The sequence below is a fragment of the Cottoperca gobio genome, chromosome 12 (genome assembly GCF_900634415.1).
Source record: "Cottoperca gobio chromosome 12, fCotGob3.1, whole genome shotgun sequence".
NCBI classification, from domain to species: Eukaryota; Metazoa; Chordata; class Actinopteri; order Perciformes; family Bovichtidae; genus Cottoperca; species Cottoperca gobio.
In genome coordinates this window covers 18,000,807-18,025,513 of record NC_041366.1, presented here as the reverse complement: position 1 = coordinate 18,025,513, position 24,707 = coordinate 18,000,807, and the positions used below count along the sequence as shown (strand labels likewise).

General features: G+C 42.0%; 1 protein-coding gene across 4 annotated transcripts in view; it reads right to left on the bottom strand.

Moving 5' to 3' along the window:
- The window catches only part of LOC115016953 (synaptic vesicle glycoprotein 2C-like), a 29,434-nt gene extending 17,502 nt beyond the window's left edge, over positions 1 to 11,932 (bottom strand). Inside the window, exons 1-2 of one of the 4 annotated variants that reach the window (XM_029445095.1) lie at positions 11,798 to 11,932; positions 3,265 to 4,163 (exon numbers count right to left, since the gene is read on the bottom strand). In XM_029445095.1, the coding sequence (XP_029300955.1) occupies positions 3,265 to 3,871 (607 nt within the window). In that variant the 5' untranslated portion in view covers positions 3,872 to 4,163; positions 11,798 to 11,932. Of the gene's footprint in view, positions 1 to 3,264; positions 4,164 to 11,017; positions 11,142 to 11,794 lie in introns of those variants that run through there. The other 3 variants (XM_029445093.1, XM_029445096.1, XM_029445097.1) reach the window with 3 other exon arrangements.
- Positions 11,933 to 24,707: the final 12,775 nt, after the last annotated feature.

The window sequence follows — 24,707 nt, the reverse complement described above, 5'->3', positions numbered from 1 at the left end:
AAGAGCTCCCAGCAGACAGTGTCTCTGCTCTTTTTAACGGTACATTGTGCATCGTATCTCTGCATCCAGAGGGATTATTTCAACTAACTCTTAAATTTCCTCCAGCGGTCTCCACGCATGCTGCTTCTCCTAAAGTAATTAGCTCGTACGTGTAAGTGTAATTCTCTCTTGACACCTTTCTGCTCTGTTTTCTCTCCACACCGCCGGGCAGTGTCCAGGCCATGGATGAGGAGACAGACAGCAGTCAGTAGAATCAAGCGCTAATTTCCTCCGCGGGAACATTCAGGACATTATGTGAGAGCGTCACGATTTCAACAGATGAGGGGATCCCCAGAGGATTGTTGTGATTGACAGGTGGGTTACAGCAGGGAATGAGCGCAGAGGAGGGGGATGCAGGGGGGGGGGGGGGGAGGGGGGAGAGTAGACCCCCAGGAGCATTGCACATTCCTTGGGTATTAATTACTTCAACACCTGCTGATTTGTTTTAGTAATGGTGGAGTTCACTCAAAAGTACTCGTTCTGTCTCATCTGCTGAACGTGTTTACAGTAAACAAGAGCAAATTACACTCAAAACATCTTCAGACCAGCTGATCCACACACACACATTCACATAACTGTGCACCACATAAAGCTCCGTGCAGGCTCCATACAATCCACTATCCATTCATGTGTGTGTGATTTCCCTTCACCGTACAGATGTGTGTTTTCTGACAGATTATGATCCCTCAGCACGGTGTATGCTAAGGAAGTGCACCAGATGAAACAAATGACGTGGCTTTTGTTCCCCACAGTTGTCAAGTAAGTTGATCTGCTGCTGATCATATGTTCCTTAAAGGTTTTCACTACTGACAGACGTTTTACTGGATTGATTCTGCTCCTTGTTCTCACACTACAAGAAACACAACGACTCAATCGTAGAGTTCTCCAGTAGATCCACACTGAATTGTGACCTGGACAGTGGATGTTTGAATAGTCCCTGTGGCGCTGCTTTGCTGCGAAAAAAGGCACTGAAGAGATGTTGTCCCTGGATCTTTTAATTAGCTAACCTCAGGCTGCAGCAGAGCCTATTTATTACAACATCAGCAGCAAATGCTGTTTGTGATTGCACATGTGACTCAACCGCAACACACATAAAGCAAAAAAGATTGCCGTTAATTACAAAAATCTCCTCATGCAGATGAACATCCTTGAGTTCTTTACACCGCTTTCAGAGAACATCCTCAAAATGCTCACAGTGGTGCAGGAAAACACCAGCAGATAAATGAAAGTGCGGATGAGGGAAAGAGGGGAAGGCATTGATATATAAGTATAAAAAGCTCCCTCTCCTTCTCTGGGGAGGGACGTGAGCCAGTCGACCGTAGCTAAACTGCAGTGAAGCACAATGCTGCAGAGATTAACTCCAGCACATATCTTCAGATCGTCTGCATGGCTATGAGACACAGAGAGAGTGTAAGAGAGGGATTACAGCAGGGTAACAGAGAGGACAGATGAGAGCCGGGGCTCTTATCTGGATCGCATCTCACCTTTTGTATTATGTTAAAGGAAAAATCCATTTTGCTGAAACGGCACAATATTTGGAGTAGATTGTGGAGACACAATGCGAGTGATGCATGCTAATGAAGGGATGCATTTTGGAGGGAAATTGAGGAAAATCATGCACGCTAAAAATGTTAATGTAAAGGTGTTATATTGCAGTATTTTAGTTCCTTTTTAAATGATTGGGTAGGGCACTTTGTAAGATAGTGTATAAGTAGCACTTTATATTAAAGGAATGCTTGATTAACGAGGTGAGTGTGAATGTGTAGTTTTGTTTAGTGAAAACGCTGCTGAAAGAAAGATTTTGAGTCACAATTAGGAGAAGAATAACAGAATCTTCCAAATCACAGAAGAAACATTTATATAAATATATATTTTATATAGTTATTATTAAGAAGTCTAATAGAAAACTATGGACACTGGTGGTAAATAACAAATATTTACACTATATATATATATATATATATATATTTTTTTTTTTAAAGCTACATTTCCATTTCCTGTTTGCACTTTTCTTGAAAATGCATTAAAAGGACTCAAGTGAATATTGTTCATTGTTGATGCATTATAAAATATACTCCCTTAATTTCAGACTCAAGGGGTCAGTATACTTCAAACAAAGAGCCTGTCACACCCCCCCCCCCCCCCTCACACACACCTTTCCATTACTTGCAGAAGTCCCGACCAAACAAGGATTCAGCTGCACATGGCTGGAAAACCCCTTTACGACAAATCAATACCTCTTTGTATGTGAGTTGTTGATGTAACACAGAACATGATCCAGCTACAATAAACATCACCTGCCAGGCTGCTACTTTAGATGCTCTGCTCCTACAGCTGGTTGTGTTACATGTCCACATAAACTGTATTTCAATTATTTGCAATAAGGGAAGATTAAAAGTGAATGAATTACGCACTCGCTACAATGAAAGCCCCTCAGACGTTACACCACGCAGGGTTATTTGAGCTGAAGATTGTGCCGTAACCAGATTTTAACTGAGCTGGATGTTTTATTATTTCTCTCGTGAGTCTTTTTCCAGCCAGATGTCCGCTGAGGAGGCTCTTAATGACCACTTATAGACTCGCTGACCTCCACAGAGAAAAACACCAATCAGTTTAATCTGTGTAATCTTCCTCGTCCACAACCGAGCATCAACGCATCCTGTATGTATACGGTGTGTGAACGAGTTGGTGAAATGACTCATTCCTTCTATTCTCTCCCTCCTGTCTCCCACTGAGAGATGAGTCAGAATATGGGTGAGATCTGGGTGAATAATAAACCATCGTTCTCTTCTGGGTTATAAAACCACACGATCAGAATGTGAAAAGATGAAACTGATATTTAAATGATAAGTGCCTAAAGCTTGAATTGAGTATGGACACATAAGTATATTGAGAACAATGAATCCGTGCTATGCAGCTATTTTTGATATAAGTGAGACAAATTATGAAGCCAATTTGCACACGACACTCAAACACAGAGACACATTAGTGGCACACGCAAACGCACAACTTTTCCCCGAGTGTGGGCGAGCCGAAGCTTAAAACACCTCCTACTCATGTATCCAAATACCTGGTGCCATGACAACCCACTGGTAAGTGTCAGCCACGACTACACTCCATGCACCACCATGCATGTCTCTCGGAGGGGTCTCAGTACCAACAGGTGACACTTGTAATGCATCTGTGTAAGAATACAAAGTGTGGAAACTTAATCTAAATGCTTACCAAGCCATCCGGCGCCAGAGTTGGGCACACACATGTCTGTCTCAGCACTGGGTAGGACGAAGCCGACCACGAACACCTCCACGCCGTCTGACATGAGCGCCAGCCCGAGTACGAAGAACAGCTGCCACTGGAATCTCCCGTGGCCGCACTCCTGCATGATCAGCTCGTACTGCTGGGCGAGCTCCTCCTCGTCCGTCTGCCTCTCGTTCTCCAGCTCCTTGTTGCTCTTTTGGCTGTCAGAAACGGGCTGGCCCAGAGCCACTTGACCTTCTCGCAGCTTCCCGTCATTGTTAGCCGGAACGCCTTGGTACTCCCCCTCGTAGATCTCGTCTTCGTCGTCGTGGCCCTCCGTGTCGTCACTGGAGGCCTCGGCCTCGTCGTTGTCCGCGTTGTCAGCGTAGCGACCGTCTTGCTGACCGTAAGCATTGTGGTTGCTCTCTTCTTCGTCCTCATTCTGGAAACGGTTATAGCTGCGATGACTTGAGTATTCATCCGAGGCACGATCAACGGCTTTGCCTACATTTTTGGCAGCTTGCCTCTTGGCTACTTTGGCGATGTCCTTGGCACCTTTAGCCAAGGAAATTCTGTTGTTGTGCGTTTCATCCATTTTGGCACAAGGAAATGTTACTAAAAGTCTTTTAATTCAAATCTATTGAGATTTATTCCAACAGGTGCTACAAATGACAAGTGGCTACTTTTTCTTTCTTTCTGGTCCTTTAATCCCCGACAGAGCCAGGACAGTTTAGTAGTGCTGAAAAGCCAGTTAGCTGCCAGGACACTAATGATTAAATGTTTAATTCCCTTGGATGTTGGTAGCCAGACAGTGTTGAACCAGACAGTTGATCTCAAATTGGAAAGATCCTCCTTCCTGTCAAAGCTCAGCAGAAGAGACCACCAGCCTGTGGGGACAGGAAGAGAAAAGCAAGTTTAGGCTGATAAAAAGTCTGCATCCTATGACAACCACAGATGTTTGCATCATCCAATGAAAAGTAACTATTGTCGCCCTACAAACAAGATATTACAGACTCCTATAAATATAATGCAATGGCAATTCATAAACACCTCAAGCTACAGCTCACAAAAGGAGTTGAATGAGATCTTTGACACATCGGCAACACAATCGGAATATGATGAGCTTCACAAAGGTTTGATTTATTGCAGGGATCTTAGATTTCAGTACGTGCCGCTCGGTGTGCATAAAAAAGAAACTGCATATTTTTATGACTTTTTAGATGAAGCGACAAATCTTCTTTAACTTTGGTGAAAAGTGGATGCAGTGTCATTTGAGGATGAAATGTCAAACACTTTACTCGCAGTCTGTCTGAACTACATGCACTGCATGTGTCTAACAAATAGATACTTTTAACAGGCCTAATTATGATCCAATTACAATTTAAATCAGTGCATATTAATGTGATTGATTGCTAAAAAAAAAGCCAAGTTTGCAAACTAGAAGAACTCCATTTAATTACAACTTGTGTCCGTGAAGTATTTCTGAACTGTAGTCCTCCAGCGACTTGCACTATGTGCTCTTTTCTCCTCTTATTAGTTTGCGGATGACATGACAGGTGTAATTATTGGCGATGAAACACCTGGGAGACTAATGGAAATAGAGAATAGTTTGTCGTCATTGCTGTACTCATTATCCGGACCACGGTCGAGTCACTGTGACCTCTCGTGGACGGTGACGTCTCTGCGTTGTGAAGGAAAACACAGCAGCAGTCTAAAAACAAAAGTCACGCCGACCCCCCTCGACCTCCACGTCACTTGGACTCGATGGTCTCTGAGCGGAAAGGTGATAACGAGCATTAGCATCAGACCGAAGACACTTGATCCAGGTGCAGGATTCACAAATCAGTCTTATAAACCCTCAGACGCTGCACTTCAGCTCTGATTGTATGTGATGACACAAATATATATATCTTTTTTTTTCAGTGCATTTTACTCAAATCAAATAGAAAAGTTGAATTTCATAAATATTGTTCATCCCCTTCTTAATTTATTCATTTGACATATTGACACATTCAGAAATATTACATTTTTCTTAGAAATGTGGTTTTTGTGACCCTGTTTTCTGTCAGAGCTTGTTCATCTCTGAATCATGTTTCTACACTGGGACTACGTGTCAGCCTGTATGACTGACTCCCCTTAGGGCTGTCTCCACCATGGCCCTGGCATGGGCTCTCAGAAGACCCGTCAACATACGAGGCCAGAGCTGTCTGTCCGCCTCGCTGCTGCCGGCGTCCACCAGACCCGAACACCGCTGCAGGAGAAACACCAGCACGCTGTGGGCGCTCACATTACACTCCATAGCCCTTTAGCAACACTGTTATCGACGTGGCATTACACAGCGCAGACGGAACAAACACACTGCACATGCAAAAGACGTGAAATAGCATTTCACGGCCATTTGACTGGAAAACATTGAAATAAACCCCACATAATGTCTGGCATTTACTACCCTCCATGAATGAACAAAAGCACATACAAAATGTATGTTGTGATACCAATTTACAACCGCGAGAGGACTGGGTGTCTCTGCAGTCCCAGCTCGTATATCGCTTCACATCAGTATCAGGAGTCGCATCTCCCTCTTAAACTATCCATCTGCTTATTAAAAAAACACCAACACAAATACCAGACAACCTGAAACAGGAATTCTATCATCTGTGAAATGATTCATGTACAGATGCCTGTTTCGGGTTACAGGAAATAAACAGGCCTTGAAATAACCCACTAGTATTCTCGTAGCATTCAATCTAATAGTGTCTCAATGTCAATATTGGTAATATGAGACAATGCAGCCGTATAGTGTCTCTCAGTAAGTAGAAATAAAGTATTTCTACATTAGTCTTTGCACGCTACTCTGTTTGTATCTGCAGTCCTTGGAGGGGAAAGCATACACTGAGGTCTTGGGACTGGGTTAAATGTCCAAATAGAGCGTGGCAGGTTGATGAATGGTGTTTCTGCTCACCTTTGCTCTGCGGGATTAGATAAAACATCAGTCGGGATGTGTCATTTGTACATAAGCGCCCGAGGCTCCACGGCGACGTAAAGCAGCCCGAGACATTTTGGTGCAATGCAGCAATGAAATGAAGAACGAATTGTGTTCTAAGTAAGTTTGTTCACAGCGTGATGATGAGACTCCCCTGGCCGTGCATGCATCTAATGGCCATCTAGAAAAATGTCACCATCCTATGGCTTCAGGACAGTAAATACAAAGACCTGCCGTGGAAGGGACTTACACTGCGTTGCTTCCCACGTCCGTTTATTCGAAGCATGAAGGCAAACGTAGAGAAGATCTACAAGTTACAAGTCAGTATTTTAGTAAAATGAGGAGTCAGATGTTTATATCTCACTTGGTTTCAGCTTTAATATTTGAAATTCAAATAAGTGTTCTTGAAAAGGCAGTCAATGCTTGATGAATGGCTCTGTCCTCACATGTACAAATGTAAAAGAAATGCGTTGAAATGACTTAAAATGCTTTCTTGCCGAGAGTTAGACGAAGGATTGATAGCACTCTCACATCTGGGTGTCATGCAGCGAGAGCTGGGAGGCGATTAGCTTAGCTTAGCATAATGACTGGAAGCAGGGGGAAACATTTAGCCTGGCTCTCCCCAAAGACTTTAGCTAAAGTTATGTAGCGTTACTATCTTGATGAATAATGTGACACGACTATGGGAAGTTACTGGTCCCGGCTGTTGGCTGTAGTGTACGGATAAAACAAAGAAGATAAGATAGAAGGTTTAGTAAGTAAACATATATTTAAACTTTGCAGAGAGCTAAGCCGCCTATTTCTCTGCTTACAGTCTTTATGCTAAGCTAAGCTAATGTATTTGCTAGCAAAAGTTTCCTCAACCACCAAGAAAGAAATCAGTTATTGCAGCTTTAAAGAAAAACGTATCCATAAGGTGTCAGATTTCTGTAAAGGGTCGTTTTAGAAGCCTCTGTTTTTTTAGGTATACAGAAAATGCAATATATGGTTTTAAAAAAGACGGTTTAAGATCGAGGAGCTCATACAGTAACACTGTGTCCTATATGCACGCACAGCATGGCTTGTTGCCTATTTAAATGTTTAAATGTTGTACTTTTAACATTGCTGACAATACTCTCAATGCATATTACAGGGGTCGACATGTTTTCTGCTATGAGCACAGTCCTCGTTGAAAACTTCTCTGAACTAATTTCCAGCGATGCAGCTCCTCCAGCTGAGCGCTTGACGTCTGAGACTGAAGGTTGAACTCTGTGATAAACCTCATGATGTGCTCTGAGAGTTTCGGCACCAAATGGCCAAGAAGAAAATAGCCAATCAAGTCGCTGCACTGCAACACTTAGAGAACTTTTTTATAATAGAGGGGAAATGAATAACGCTGCATAACAGGCAGACAGGTCTGTGTATAATCCCTGGTCTCAATTCACCTCCTCAATGCTGATCGGTGGTTTCCCCTCTACGACTGTCAATCTCTCTTCACTTCCTTCTTTCTTTCTTCCTGCTCTCTCTCTCTCTCTCTCTCTCTCTCTCTCTCCATCCTCTCATCTCTTTCATTTGAGTGCGCCAAGAATTTCAAAGTCAATGCCTCGATGGCAGTGTAGAAGATATCGTTCTTCTGTTGACATTTCATTATTCATGATAAGCTAACCATTCTCCTCCTTATGCAAATGGTCATTAATGCTGACATTTAGAAGTCTTTCCATGCACTTTAAACTACAGAAATAATTATTTAAAGTCCAAATGTCTTTCTTTGAAGCCACATATAGCCTATGGCTTTCTCACACAACACACTCTGCTGCTGTGAGAGATATATACGGTTATACATGAAGCACATTTAAACCCACAACCTTGGCCTTTTCCCCCCATAAACAGACAAGCTAATATCATTTATGCCCGCTTTTATTTCCTTTTTTGTTGGCGTCTCCCCCCTGCCTTCTGCTGTGATGCTGTGAATGGGGTTATTATAACAGCACCCTTATGATGTGATTTTAGCAATCAGCAAAAATTCCTGCGAGCTCTGAATCAGCAGTCCACGGAGAGGGGAGAAATGATTTGCTCGCAGTCGTGCTGTCATGGCCTGCTGACGCCATCCAGCTACGTTCATTAATCACTCACGCACACGCGAGAGAACACACACGCAGATGCTCGCACGCGCACACACACTATACACTCTGCAGGTGCATGCTCTGGAAAGACGTACTCATACTGTGCAGGATGAAACGGAGAGAATGTTTTCTGCAGGACAATACTGTATTCCGAAAAACTTTCTCTGAACAAATTGTTTTTTGAAGAGGGGTATAGCAATAGAAAAGTACAAGTTACACAGACAAGATCATGTATCCGCATGCAATATGTAAATGCAAGTGGTGTGTGTGTGTGTGTGTGTGTGTGCCCTACAGGCGTTCTGCAGTGCCCACAGATGGCTGCAGTGGGCAGTTGCTAATGCACATGGTGTGAATAAAACTACACGTCAAACACAGCAGATGCAACACAAGAGAGGTTTAGTTTTAGACAGAAACAACGCATGATTTCCTACAATCATCTGTTGGGACAAGCCAAACACTTGACTATCTTTAAAAAGGTTCTTTGTAGGTTTAACCAGTCAAAAGAAATCCCCAGTCTGTGACGCATGCGTCTGCTGCTCTAGCCAGTGGCAGTGGACAAGAAAACCCAATGAAGAAAGATTAAGTTTGGCCATGTTTGTAGTTATATTAGTGGAAAACGTCACACAATCTGTAGAAAATTGGATTTAAACATTAAGCTTTACTGTGGGAAAGTATTTTGTCATGGACGTCTGTAAAGATTTGAATAAAATGACCCTTTCCCCCAGAATACTGACACAGTGACTGCAATGTGACCACATCAGTATGGCGTAAATAGCAGAGGTCACACATGGAGCTCGGCCAAAACACAGAGAGGGAAGTCTTTTTATAGCTGCAGGTTTGGATACTTTTTAGGCAAACTTTGAGTTATTTGATGAAAAGCTTGATAACATATGAAAATACTGTATCTAAAAATGGAAACATATTGCTCTGCTTTCCAAAAAAAAGGGGAATAAAGAAGAACATTAAACACACGGCCTCAAGAGGCTGTTGAAGTAGCATGAATGTCAGGGGAGCAGTGGAGCGGGGGTTAAGATTTTAGATTTAGAAGTAATGAACACACACTACATTATACAGCAGCATCATGCCTTAGAGCTCAGAGATCCACTGAACACAGACGAAGAGCACAAACACAAACAGACATATATTCACAAATGCACTGCAGCAAAGGGAACTATCAAACAACACAGCATTTAATTTGGGTTCTCCTCCTGAGACGCACACACACACACACACACAACACACACACACACACACACACACACACACACACACACACACACACACACACACACACACACACACACAGCTGCCTGATTGCTTGTATATAATGATGGCTGTGAGGGTTTGACTGCTGGAGTTTGGCCAGCTGCTGTGGGGGTCCCTGTGTGGATACCGGAACTGCGTTTGATGGAAAATGTGTGTGTGTGTGTGTGTGTGTGTGTGTGTGTGTGTGTGTGTGTGTGTGTGTGTGTGTGTGTTTGTGACGAAAACACAGACAACACTCAAACCAGACAAGGCGGTAGTAGCGACCTGTCAATCACAAGGTAGCTCCGCCCTAAAGCACACGCTGCTTGTTCTTCATCATGCGTCTTTTTCACTCTAAAGGAGAACCTCATTTACAAAAAGAACATCATGCTGTATTGAAAACGACTTGAAACTAGTGAGCGAGATCATAAACTCTTCAAGGAAATGTTTAATGAGGTAATAAATCAATTTTCTCATAGACTTCAATACAATCTGACTTGTTTTTTCAACCAGTGGAGTCGCCCCCTGCTGGCTTTTTGAAATAATGCAGGTTAAAGGCCCTTACGTATTCCAGGCACGGAGGTTGCCTCTTGGTTGTTTGTTAAAAAACAATATATAACAATTTGTCAATATTTGTAATAAGTCATTCATGCAGATTTGACTGCTAGACAGTTTGTGCTTATTTGCTCAAAACAGCCAATGTGCCAACTGTGTGTTTAGTAAATTCTGACTAAACTCTCACCTTTGTAGGCATCTATAAACTGAAAACTGAATCAGTACACAGCTGAAGAGTCATTAAGTGCAACATACAGACTATAAAATCATTCAAAATGGCCAACACCTGCGAGACCTTCGGGGATACTCTCAACTGTGTTTTCCATTAACAATCCACATGTACTCTTTTGTCATCAACCATCTTTTTTGTTGGTGTGGCTGCACATTAAAATGGCTTGATGATGTTCCCCTCTCTCCTATTTCCAGGCTACTGATTGGCTGACAGATTGCATCCTGGCTTGGCTTGCTGCCCTGGCCATCACCATTATATGGTGCACACCCATGATAGCAAAACCTTCTTTTGTGTTTAGATGGAGCCGAGATAAAAACAAATATAATATTGAATGCATGCATTGTCAGCTGCTGGGCTAAAGCAAACACTGATGCATACAGGCCTGAAGGCAAACATGAGTGTTTGACAAATATCTATTCAAACTGAACCTTTTTCCAATCAGAGAACTGCCCTGTAGAAAACACCTGTTTATTTTTCCACATGTTTGATCCGATCTTACTGCCCATTCAGCTTTATGCTAAACTCATCTGTCACTTTCCTCCCTTTTGTTCCACTTGCTCCTTTTACTATACTGCAGCCGACACAGCGGCTCCACCGGCTGAGCACATCTCACAGAGCACGTACAGGAAGGAGCATCAATCACCACGGAGTCTTTTGACGTAGTCCCATAATTAGATATCGGGCTGTCCTGCTGCCTGGAAATCAATCCTCCCTGCGAGGCGGCGGCACAGTGTGCTGTACAGTTGACTGTCCACACACTGCATCGAGCACTGACTCCTGAGTAATGGATGGATCTGTTCTCTCTCTGCGCAGCTCAATGCAGATCCCCTCTGCCTGCATGTGCGCGCTCCGCGGACGGGAAAGCTCGGGGGTTGCCTCCGCCGTGCGCGTGTGCACCAACTCATCTTTCCACGACCATAGAGCATGACAGGGTGGTAACACCCCGACACCATCACCACGAACACCACACACACACATGTGACATCTGGAAAGTCACTGAATTGCGAGTTCAAATATGCACAATGTTGTTCCTTTTTCTTCTTTTTTTGCTGCATTTCATTTCAAATAAAAGTTTGATGTTAGAATAAATCAGGATCAAAAAAATTGTTTTGATCAATAGATTTTATGTGGTGTGAATTTTTAATAATGTTTATGCTTGACAACTCTGAGAAAGTTCTTCAACTTCTCCGTCGATCATGTGCACGGGGGCAATATTCATAATTGTATTGCCATTACAAAAAAATAAAAGCATTTCCAACAGGGGCATCCAACAACCCATCTTTCCATTTTGCATATTAAATGATCCAAAAAGGCGGATAAAGATACGATCTGTGTTTCACTAGTGCGGAGATGAAGTTATAGGCTAGTTCTGCACATTGTATAAGGAAAATAAATACTCACAACCTGCAGAGGACCAGACGCATCGTACCGAGCTCGATGAGTCGCCAGTTTTCTATCGTTCTCTGTTTATAAAGCGACAGAGATAGAAAGCATCGTGCCGAGATTTCTTGTTTCTTCTTCGATGCAGCGGTTTCTCTGCTGCAGTCCAAAGAAGACGAGAGAGGCTGGGAGGCTGAGGGGAGGTGGGAAGCGTGAGCGTGGTGGGGGGGGAGGATGGGAGGGAGGGAGGGGAGGGGGGATGGAATAGGCAGACTAAATCAATAGTAGGCCTGCGTCCCACGGACATATAGTTAACATCCTCCTTATGATACAGAACAACATGAAGGCTCAGCGGTGCAGGATGGCAGCATCACACACTGCTGAGTTTAAACGATGAGGACAAAGAAGAGAAGGAGTGAGATGAAATATGACTCCTGGGAAGAAGTTTACTGAGGGATGACTGCTGCTGGATCTGCAACGTCAACTTAAAACCACCGGAGTGCTACTCGACTAAAAGTCCAATGTATCCTGCTTTCTATTTAATTTAATGATCTCAATTATAATCGAGATTTTATGGCTTCAAATGGCCTCAACAACATTATACAAAGCATTTGGGTTAACTGGCCCATGTGTTATCAGGAGACTTCAAATAGGGCTGTAATTATTATCATCATTATCATCAAACATGTCAGAAAATAGTGAACAATCACAATTTATTTATCCCTAGCTCAAAGTAATGTAATCAAACTGGTTGATTTGTCCGATTAACACACCAAAATACATAAAGATATTCAATTTACTATCAGATACGACAAAGTCACGATGGAGAAGCTGCAACAAGGGAATGTGTTTGTGTTTTTGCTTGATGAATGAATATATGTGACTCCACCAGCACGTATATGTTTTGAAATGCAGGTTTGAGTACAAAGTACAAAAACACTCACTGATAAAAGTGAAATGTAATCTCAACAACACTTTCTTAGTAATATTTGCTTTAGTGAAAAATAAGCTGCATTCTTTAAACCAAAGTGTCAAAAAAAACACGTGTGCATCCTTTTGGTTGTGCAGTAAATAATTCACTATCACTATTGTACATCGTTTTGTATTTGACTTATTGTTCAGGGACTGTATGAAAAGTATTCCTTTTATTATCATTCTCCAGCACAGAGTTGCAGCACATAGTAGCTTTATGCTACACAAGGAAACAACTCCTGTCAAAATGCCTTCTATATTACATAATTCTACTAAAAACATTTTGTTATCATTTTTAACCAGATATTAGCATCAAATATTTCTTCATTTTGACAGCTCTGGGAAAGAAAATGTCCAATTTAGTCATATTTGAAGATAATTAGAGACTTTAAGGAGCAGATAAATACAAAAACTTAAGAATTTGGATAAATGTTCAAAGTTTTACTAAATTAAAATGACACAATGAAACTTTAAAAAAAAATAACAATCTTCCGCTTACAAATGATCAATAATAAAACCCTTCCTTACTCAATGAACTCACTCAGATGTTTTGCCGCTGCAGCTTCACTGGGTCTGAATTGACCTGTAACGTTAGCTTGCGTTAGCAAACGTTAGATATTTACTGTGTCAGTTTGCTTAACACTGTTTTATTTTGTCACAGATCAACTTTTCAGTGGTTTTATTACCAAAGTAAATCATTTTACCTCAACAGGAGACTTGCTGGTTGTCTCATCGTGGTTGCGGTACAAGAGCTGGATATTGGACTCCAACATGGCATCCATCTTCCTGGTTTGATGCTACATTAGGTGTCCCTCTGCACACGCTCAGTCCTTTCTCACAGCTGTTTTAGGGAGGTGCTTATTCAGTTCTCTTAATGCATCTCATGTCTCTCCTCTCCCACCCAGGTCACCTAACAATGAGATCTTCAAAGCAAGTTGCTCTGGAACACCATTAGAAATGAAGGGAAATGTAATGTACAATTACCCCCTGTGGCCACACTGACCACTTTAAAGGGGAACTCAACAGATTTCACACATCAAGCTCCATTTACAAAGAAATCATTTGCATGTAGTCTTCTGTCGGGGTGAGGAGTTAATAAGAAGTGAGCCTGCCAGACATCTGTAGCCCGCTGCTCATCGTACATACAAGGCTACGTTAGCAACTACTAGCAAAACACACCTGCATCGCCGACAAAACTGTTGGTAGTCGAGATGCATTGTGGGTAACATAGGTACCAGGTACCAAGAATCTGTGGACTAAATGTTGCGTTTGCTCTGATTCTGCTGCACCGAATTAGCTTTTTGTTTTTTACTGACAATGTAACAGATGGGCAACACTAAATATTTGGAGTATTATTTTATATCAACTGTCGACCTTTGACCCAAATATTGAGCCAAAACGCAGTTTTAAAGCAATAAGCAAGTAAATAAATAAAAAGATCCCATGTATATCTATGTAGTGTATGTGTGTGTGTGTGTGTGTGTGTGTGGGTGTGTGTGTGTGTGTGTGTGTGTGCGTGTGCGTGTGTGTGTGGGTGTGTGTGTGTCTTTGCACGTCTGCACCCAGCGTCTTTGTATGTGCACCTTCTGAAGGATGCCAGTCGGCGCCAAAGTTTGAGGCTGAGTTCAATGCGGACGTCTGGGCAGAGAGAGTAAGCAATCCCCCAAAACCCATCCTATTCTGCATGGCTAGAGAAGGTCCATTATGAACTCCAGTGAATGAGCACTCCTCTCCTCTGCTCTCAGAAATAACCATTACAGGAGAAATCTCAAGGAGCGAGGAAGGAAGCCTGGGAGGACGTCCCTCTTACTCACTCAAATAGAAATGCAGATACATTTGCATTTCTATCCAGCAGCTGTTGTTTAATTTGAGGGTTGAAATGAATAAACCAAACACACACACACACACACACACATATTATTCATATCAGGACATGCTTGCACACACACACGCACACACTCACACACATATGCACAAACACAAAAGTACTCAACTGGCACTAATTAACTCCTGCATTAACATAACATGAGCTTTGTTCTTGATGTCAGAAATGATGATCTGAACATGCAAACTGATAAATCTTCACTTAATCCTGTGTCTTTGTGTATCATCTTCTCTTTCTCTTCCTTTTTCTTTTCATGAACCTTCATTCATAGTCTTGGATCGATAAATAATATGCTCGTATGAGCAAATGAGCAGTAAACAACAAGGTGGGTGTTTACCATAGGGGCCGTCTGGACAGTCCATTCACCAGACAAGAAGGTTGATGTTGGACGATGCTGCAACAAACCCTGGCATTATATTTAATAACAATGCTTTTAATGTTGAAAGATTTGCTTTCTACAACGTCTGCTTATGGCTTCAACAGTGTGGCTATGTTCAAACATCAGAAACTCTTGAATAATGTGAGGGAAAGGTTGTGATTACGGTTAACAAAGAGGCACATGTCTGATCTCATGCATGAAATCAGACGTGCTATGCAATCATCAGTCTGCAATACTGTGCAACATAATGAACACTATACTTCCTGCATTGCCACTTAACGTTGGCGTTGGACGTAAATTACGAGAGCAGGGGCCCATTTCCCAAAAAGCAATTTGTGATACTGCGTCCACACAAATTCTGCAAATTCCGCCGGCATCATGTTTCACAAATGATTGTTTTGATTCCAGAAGATGTTGCACACGCACTTCTACCCCCCAATTGTTATGAATTATTTATGAATTCAGCTCCTGTCTGTTCTCAGACTACTCCATGTGAGTGTGATTACATGTTGCTCTGACTGATGTGTCACTGCAGAGACATGTGTGAGTCCTATAAGGGCTCTCACATGCTTATACATGGCTATGACAAAACATGGCTAAATTATCACAAGAAGAAAGGATGTTCTATTTCACTGAATGCATGTTGCATATTTGGTTAAACAGGCGCAAGAATCATCTAATGTGGATGTAACTCTGAGGGATACTAGGATGCTAAAGAAAAGACATTATCAAGGTGCATTATGGGAGATGTAGGATCCAAAATCTTTGTGATCTAAGCCGTCATGTAGTGTATGACTGTCGCACAATCATTCAAATACAATAACATATTATATTACTGGGAATATTCATGCAAACTCTCCTTTATACAGACACTAATGCATGCACATAACTGTCCTCACTTCCTGTTCACTACTTATGAATGAACTTGCAATCTTCTCCAAACCTCTCAATATTACAGCCTTTGGGGAGTACATTTAGATAATAAACTGCAAAGTAGTTTCGAGCAATTTAGTTGGATGTGTGATCTGAAGTTTAATTGATTTCTAATTATACGGCCTGGTGGGCGCATAATTTCATGCGTAAAAAACAAAAGGGGGTTGTTAGCACGGTCTGCTTTAGAATGCATCAGGATGCACTGCTTTGTTTTCCCTGTAATTACACACTCCACTCATCTCCCTGCTCACACTTTGCAGGCACACACCTTTGAAAAATGCATTTTTAAGAGATAGGTAATTACTTGATTTTCCTATAACTTGCAAACTACTGAGTAAGTACTTTGGAACGAGACGGAGTCATAAAAGGTAACGGATGAACTGTATCTCACAACACACTCTTCATCAGCCGCGTTAACCCTTCACACGCAGATGGTGAATATTTCTGCTCGTTCAGCCTGACACATTGGACTCATCTCTTGTCTTCTGTTTCCACCCTCTTCGTCAAAGAGCTCGTGAAGGTTGAGATGCTGTTGTATGGTGTTAAGTAACAAGACGAATGGCCTCTGGAAGAGCCCGGTTATAAAGGTTAGTTACATTTGTTAACACACAGGAGACTGCAGGAGGATGAGAGGAGCGGGATCAGTTCAGAGCGGCGGTGTTTAAAGACAGAGAAGGAGGCAACTATTTCTTATGTAGCTGGATACCACCACTCTGAAAAGTAGTTTGCAGCATCTTGCTAATAAAAGCATCTCCATGTTTCGACGTGTCACTGTGACCCTTATAATAGCAGCCTGAATGATGTTCTGCACACCTTAATATGACTGTTTGTTTCAGTGTCTGCGAAGGAATTTTGATCAGCGTCGTGATGAGGGATATCAAATAAATACAGTCAATGAGCCGGTGGAAAATTCTATTTTTGACGTCTATTTATTTCCATTTACTCAAGTTCCACGACAACAGCCTGTGATCTTTAACGTGTCACGTCTCCAAACCCCACGGAGAGAAGACACTTTAGTCTACAACCTTGCAAATGCCAAAGTGTCAAGTCATTTAGCTTGGAGGAGGAAAAATGACGCAAACGGTTATTTAGAGCAGTTCCCAACCTTTTTACCATAAAGCCCCCCCCCCCTTGACTTGTATTCTACCATCCCCCATATTTTCATATTTGATGATGTCATCACCCTTTTTAAATCACTGGCTGCTCTTTCAAATGATTTTCTGATGATTTCACCTGTCCCGTCCTTCATAACACCAATGTTAACTCTCGACACATGCTGTAGCGTTACTCTCTAGGTTTCTCAGACATTGTGTTTTATTCATAAAATAGTGATGCTCTGAGAACAAGGACGGGCTGCTAACTAGCTGACCTGACGAAAGTGATTGAGAGCGCTGGTCACAGAGGTCAAGAGGTCACAGAGGTCAAGAGGTCAGAGAGGTCAAGAGGTCACAGAGGTCGAGAGAAAATGACATAGGCCTATGTGTGACATCTGTGTGTGACTTTTAAAGTGTGTGAAACAGCCATCAAAACAGGAAGTGTGGACTATGCAATGGCCAGGTGCTAACATGGCGTGTGTGTAGATCAGGGGTCTCCTCTGAGAGCTAATTCGACAAAAAGAAAGTGGCTGAAAACTTCTCATAGCACCAAGTCGTACTTTTATGGTCCTTGACAGCATCGCCTCATTTACAATCCTGCCATCGATGAAGCGCTTTTTGTGTTTCTTTAGTATGTGCGCCTCTTTAAAGCGTTGTTTTCAGCTCATTGACGTTCTCTGTTCGTAGACCGCTACCAGCCAGAAAGTCCTGTGAAATGTTGCTGTGGACTTCGGTGAAGTGGTGCTCGACGTTGCTTCATTTACCGACTGACACACCACAAAGCACCACAAATGTCCTGCACATTCTTGAAAAACGAAGGCCTGGTTATTTTCTGCAGGCATCTGGTGTGCGCTTGCTAGTCTGTTAGCATCGCCTACTGTTATTGGGGGGGGCGCAGTGTCTGTGCATTTGATTGAATGGACATTTAAATGGGTTTACAAAGGGACTTTGTGTTATTAAATGTATCTACATATTCTTTGAATCTTTAGAGATCCACTCTGAAACGTGTAGAGAGCTAATGGTAGCTTGCTAGCTACTTGTTGGAGACCCCTATAGTATAGACGCTGTCAAGGGCACGTGTGAGTGTTGTCATGTCAAACTTAATGCATTGAGGCAAGTGTGGGCGGTAGTGGAGCCAGGGCACATCAGTCAGAGCTACATGTAATCACACTCAGGTTATTAAGTCGACCTATGGACTAGTAGAGTATGTGTGAGAACAGACAAGAGCTGAATTCACACACAAATAATTCATAAAAATTGGGGGATAGTGCGTGTGCAACATCTTTTGGATTACTCACTACATGAGGAACCAAATGCTGAATGTTAAATATGAAAGAAACGGAGAAAGAAGAGTTGTCTGGGGGGAACTGGAAGGAAGGAGGGGGTGGAGGCCTGGAGGTTGATGGTACTTAAGATGAGAAACAACATTTGTTGTCCGCACCAAGGCTCACAGTGTGCCTTAGGTGAAGTAGATCTGTCTATTAGAAGAGAAAGGAACACTGACTCAGTTTATCCCTCAGGTGTAGAACCATCCAGTTGTATATTAGTATGAGGAGATAAATAACCTAACAGTGGTGACCAGAAACTGCTACTTGATGTTGCATGTTCTACAGGAAGTGACCTTGAAAAGAACAATAAAGAATGTTCTGGAAGGTTTATTCACTTTCTTGCTGAGCGTGCGATAAGAAGATCGATACCACTCATGTCTGTGCATTAAAGCTGCAGCCAGGAGTCGATTAGCTTAGCATAAAGACTGGAAGCAGGGGGGAAACAGCTAGCCTGGCTCAATATTGAGCTTTTACAGGGAGTCACATACAGAAACTAGCAGTCGGCTTGTGTGTAATGTGGACCTGATGTGGGAGCAGAAAATGGGGATCGAATGACTGGAAGTGACCAATTTTCTCGTGAGGGAGGTTTGGAGAGCTGAACATAAAATCACCAACAATACGAAGACTGAATGTGTCCTCTGAAGAGTCATGATTTTCAGTCATGAAAGGTATTCTTTAATCCAAATTGCAGTGCAGTGCAAATAGTTTGGGTTTCAATTCAATGTAGTGCAAACATTCATGTTATTACATAACTTTGGTGACTTTGATTAAGCACAATTATCTGCTAAAAAATGTAAATGTTGGGGCTGTTCTTGTGAGCACATCAACCTGGTGACATTAAGACGCTGCTGTGTCTGAATGCAGCCTCACAGAGCTGCTGGTGTTGCTCTTTGTCCTGCTATATTTATCTGTCTTCTGCCTCCACCCTCACACAACTGGAGCTTTATGGTGTTTTGGTTTATGGCCTTTGTGGCGCTCAAAGCTTTTAGAAGCGTCTCTTCAATCTCTCTCTCCAGAAACAGCATCTCTGTAGCTCTGAATGATCCACACTCATTTGAGTAAAGCACACATTTAAATAGTGTGCTTTAACGGTGCTCGAATGGTTGGAAATGTAGCGTCCGCAGCGAAGTATGTAGTGAAGCTCTCATGAAGACTTCACAGTAGCGTCACTTCGGCTGTCATGTCTGACATTTATTCCCTGTCATGCTCATGTCCAAGGTAAGTCACTGTACAGGATTCTGATGACACTTCATGTCACGTGACTCCTGAAGTGAAAGCTGATGTTGTTCTACAGAGTTATAGAATCACTTTTACGGTGAATGAAGGAAACTGCTTTCTCCCACATGCTCTCTCTCTCTCTCTCTCTCTCTCTCTCTCTCTCTCTCTCTCTCTCTGTCTCTCTCTCTCTCTCTCTCTCTCTCTCTCTCTCTCTCTCTCTCTCTCTCTCTCTCTCTCTCTCTCTCTCTCCCTCTCTCTCTCTCTCTGTCATCCACCTACACACTCACACATACTGTGTGTGAGTGGAGGAGGTGGGAACCACCATCCCATATTGCGTTCCATAATTTGTCATCTTCCATTAGCATGGAGGATAATAGATGGATAGTGACAGTGATGTTAATTGCTTTCCCCCTCCTTGTCAGCCAGAGGTTAGGTGAAGAGACAGCAGGAGAGGTGGACGGAAAGAAAGACAGTGCTCCAACATACTCTTCTTCTAAATAACAGTTTCCACCAGAACAGAAACTGCACCGCACACCTTTCTTCTTCTCTACTTCCTCTTGTTCTTTTTCAGTCCGTTCAGTTGCGTCCGGTCGGCCGAATCCATCTACATCCATGTTGCGCCTTTGATTTTTATTGCATTGTGTCATTACTGACCCTGTGCATTTTCTAGAAAGCACATTTCCAGGAGGAGAAGTCGTGACGTCACGTCCTGGTTAGCTTCTGTTCAACTAGCTGCAGTAACTCAGTGCAATCATTAAGCAAATTGGAATCCACCTTAAGTCTTGAAGCGTCTAAAAATAGAAAGATATGCAGAGAACTGCAGACTTATTACAATTTATATTTTCTTTCACAAAACATGAAGAGAAATCAAAACACTGCTCCCTCACCTCACATTAATTACACCTTAATCTAAACTAAATAGCCTGTTCAGAAATTCAATCAAATCCATTTCATGCCCAGATATTATTAAGGAAAGCTCGGTCAAGAAGGCCGCACATCTCAGGGTGAAAAATGGAGCGCGGAGTGACAGCAGTACGATGAAGTATTGAGCACCACTGCAGGGCATTCACATTAGATTTATTATCAAAGAGTGTCAGGAGGTGATGCAAGAGGACCTGGGGTGAGGATTAAAAAGGAGACTACAAATATTGATCAATGGTAGGGTGGTAAACAAAGTGGGGGCAGGAGACAGAGCAATATATAACATCAGGCGTGGAAGCCCGTGGGGAGGGAAGGTACTTGTCAGTCCATTACTAACCCGTCAGCCGCTGCCCTTTTAAAGAGTTTATAGTATTTAGATGCGAGCAGGTATGTGAGTCTTTATGCATATATGTAATTGAATCAATGCACAGGAGCCAGTATTACAGCAGCAGAGCTCCTTCAGAAATCTTACATGACAAGGCTAATCCTATTACGATGCCATTCAGCCCCTCTTCTAACAACCTCACGGTCTGACGGTGTCATATGGCACCAGCTTAGAGGAACAAGAGGAGAAAAAAGCAATCTGCAGTCACGTTTCGCCGGCGTCACTGAACAATTTCCCTGGTGAGCGTCGAATCAATTTCGCTTCATCTGCTGTCACTGACTCAGCAAGAGGTAGATGTTAACAGCCGAGTCATCTTAGAAGACGACGGTGCAGGTACACAGATGATATGATCACTAGAGTCATTATCGTTCAGCAATCCTCCCTGTCATGAAGCGAGGTGATCTGAGACGACTCGTGATGCCTGTGAAGCTTTCCGTTCTCACACGGCTTCAAATGCAGCTTACGATTATAACAGTGGCAGATACTTATGGTTCCTTGAGTTCAAAGTAGTCCTCTCATTTCTAGACAGATCGTATCCGCTGCTAGCTAGCAAATTGAATCTTGAGCAAAACTCAAGCTTCGTCTCCTCCTGACTTTTTAATGCTTTCAGCTGGCTGCACCCTGCAAAGAAAGTGTGTTGAACATCCACTGCAATGGCTACATGCTTTATAATAAAGTGTGCATTGTTCTTGTATTGCAGCGTAGAGTTAGTCTGAAATGAGGCAAGATTCCATGTTGACAGGATTGTCTGCCAAAAACAGCTGTGCGACGAGAGAAGTCCTAGTTCACAGTGACATAAAGGGATTATGGATGATTTAAAGGCTTTTACTTTCAGGAAGGGAAAGTAAAAGCCCATATTTCTCCTTCCAAAAGTCGAACATATTGCTCACACTCATTCATTCGGTGAACCTCATCACACACGGCTGATTCTCTAACCTTTTGTCATCAGAATGGAGCAATTGATTAGTGTATCCTGACAATGTCCAACTTTCACCGAATGCAAAGAGGAAGCATCTCAGGTTGCCAGTATTAAAGGTTAGGCCTGGATCTGGCTGTGCCTGTTTACATCTTCCATGTTTCCCCCTTTAATTGTGGAGTTTCTTTTTGTTGTTGAGTTGTTCCTTGTGTGGTGGAAGGACAGAGGGTGTCCTATCTTGTACAGTCTGTAAAGCCCACTGGGACAAATGTGTAATTTGTGATATTGGGCAATGTAAATAAAATGTAATTGATACATTTGATTAACCTTTGGGATGCTTTTATTATAATTCATCAACAGATATGTGAAACTTCATATCTCACCTGTGTCTTTGAACATGTGATCCTGAAATAAAAATCCTATAATGTGCAGACTATGATCTCTTTAACATTTCAGGAACAGTCCTTTCATTTATAGCGGATCATATGGCAGCAACAATGTTGGCAGTGAAGACAGGAAGTGGGCAATATCTCTGCAGGGATTTTCAAATCATGGTAAGAATTGCTCATCTGATAGACACGGTCTCATCGTGCGGTGTTCTCTGCTCCTTTTTGTATTTCATCCTCTTCTCAGGATGACATTATTTCTACTCAAATAAAACGCTGGCAGAGGTCAATTGAGTAGATGGAAAGTTCCCCAAAGGCAACGAGCAGGAGGTGTCCTTAAAGGCTGAAGGGTGTGTTGGGGCAAGAAATGGAATGGATACGTGATCTCTGTGCACAAGTAGCAGCTGGGCTGTTCAGACCAGAAGTGCATTTCTACATGGTCCACTAGTCAATGCACATTACCCCAAGAAGGCTGCATTTACAATGTCCTTCAGCAGCCCAGGCAGCATCATCCCAAGTCTTGTATTTTCTAAAATCGTCTTTAAAGTCTGTCGTGTAACTAGTCAGATCCATGAACTCTTTGAGAGGAGCTTTAAGAGAGGAGGTATTACTTACTGCACTTGAAGATGTTTGGCAAATTAAATCCCTAAAGAACAATTTCTACTCAGAAGTGCTGCAGAGGATTACAGAGGCAGCCACTTGTGCAGATACTTGCAGGCAAGAAAGCACAAAAAAGCAAAGGAAGATATACAATCAGAGCATATGGTTAGAAGAACAATCAGAAATGCACAGACAGACATGTGGAAGATAAGAGAAAGATGTATGAGTATGAATATTGTGAGCTGTCGCCTCTTCACTGACATTGATCAGAGCTGATCTGCAGTACACTGAGGTAGATGATCAGTGAAGGGAATCAAAGGTTTCCCTCCCTCCCCGCACGTCTCACACAACAATAAACCATCCGATGACTCACAGCTGGGAATTCCTCGGCTGGTGAAGCCGGCTGCTACAGTATATCCTTGGCTCAGCACTTTCTTCTGGATTGAGCTGACAGGTTAAAGCCATAAATGAATGCCTCTCTTAATTACCTCCATAACAAGCAGCCATTAGGTTGCGCGAGGCAAGGGGAGGACACCCTCTTTGTCCTGTTAGTTTGCACACCGGTGTGTCGTTTCCACCAGGGCTGCTTTTAGCGCACACATAATGTGCTGCCAGACTCACTGCAGCCATTACTGGCCCAGCACAGTCCACCAGACCCCAGCTACTGCAGAGTGTGGAGGAAAAGACGCATCTTATTGAGCTCTATAGGGATGTAAAGGTATAGACATAAGTGTAATTTACTCTGGGGACGCTGCCAACATAAGCCAAAGAAAAATTCAAAATCCCACCTTAACCTGCTGATTCTAAGTGCCGATCAGTAATACAAAAATTCTGAGCCCTTATGTCTCCACTACTTTTCCATCACAGAATATTGTGCATATAGAGATATATTTTTGGATTAAAATGACCAGTTCAGCAGTTTTGTGAGCCATTATCCACTTAACCATTTCACACCTCAACCCACACACACTGGTGCGAGATCAGCTGTGTTAAGAAGAGATGTTAGCCAGCTAGCATCACTGCACTCATTATGCAATGGCTAATGTTTCCTTGACCATATTCAGGTGAGTTAGTAGTAAGTTACCAGATTGATATTTTTATAGACAATGTGTAAAGACAGAATCACCCGACTCAGACAGCAGACAGACAAAGTTAGCTGGTTAACAGTGGAGCGTTTACTGGAGCAGATAAAGAGACAGATGTGTTTTGAGGAGTTTATGAAAAAAAGATGTTAAAGAAGAGTGATTATTGTACAGACATTCAACAGGTGAACTCCAATAAATACTAATGTTGTTCCGTATCTGCTGGATGTATAAATAGGCAATTCTCTTTACTAACATGCTCGCCATATCCACTTTTAAAGTGTTGTGTCAATGTTGTGTTTAGATTTTGTTCTGTTGCCTCCAAATATATATATATATATATATATATATATTTATATATATATATTTATATATATATATATATTTATATATATATATATATATTTATATATATTTATATATATATATATATTTATTTATATATATTTATATTTATTTATGTATATATATATATATATATATATATATATATATATATTAATACATATTTATATATATTAATATATAATATATAATAATATTTTATATATTAATGCTGCTTTAACAATATTCACAAAAGTGCACAATTTGAAACAATAATTAATAAGTCTGGCAATGTAAGCAGCAACAGCAAAAAGTTTTGCAGCCTTTTCAGTTAACCATCCAGCCCAATGTGGTGAAAGTGTCACTGTCTGCCCCTCAGACGATTTGTCTTGCTTCTCTGTGTAATTTAATTAAGATTAGAAGTGAAGAGCTCTATCTGCAGACTGAAGAAACGCCAGCATACTTTATAGTATCTCTTATAGCCTATACTGAGTAAACAAAACTGCTGTAA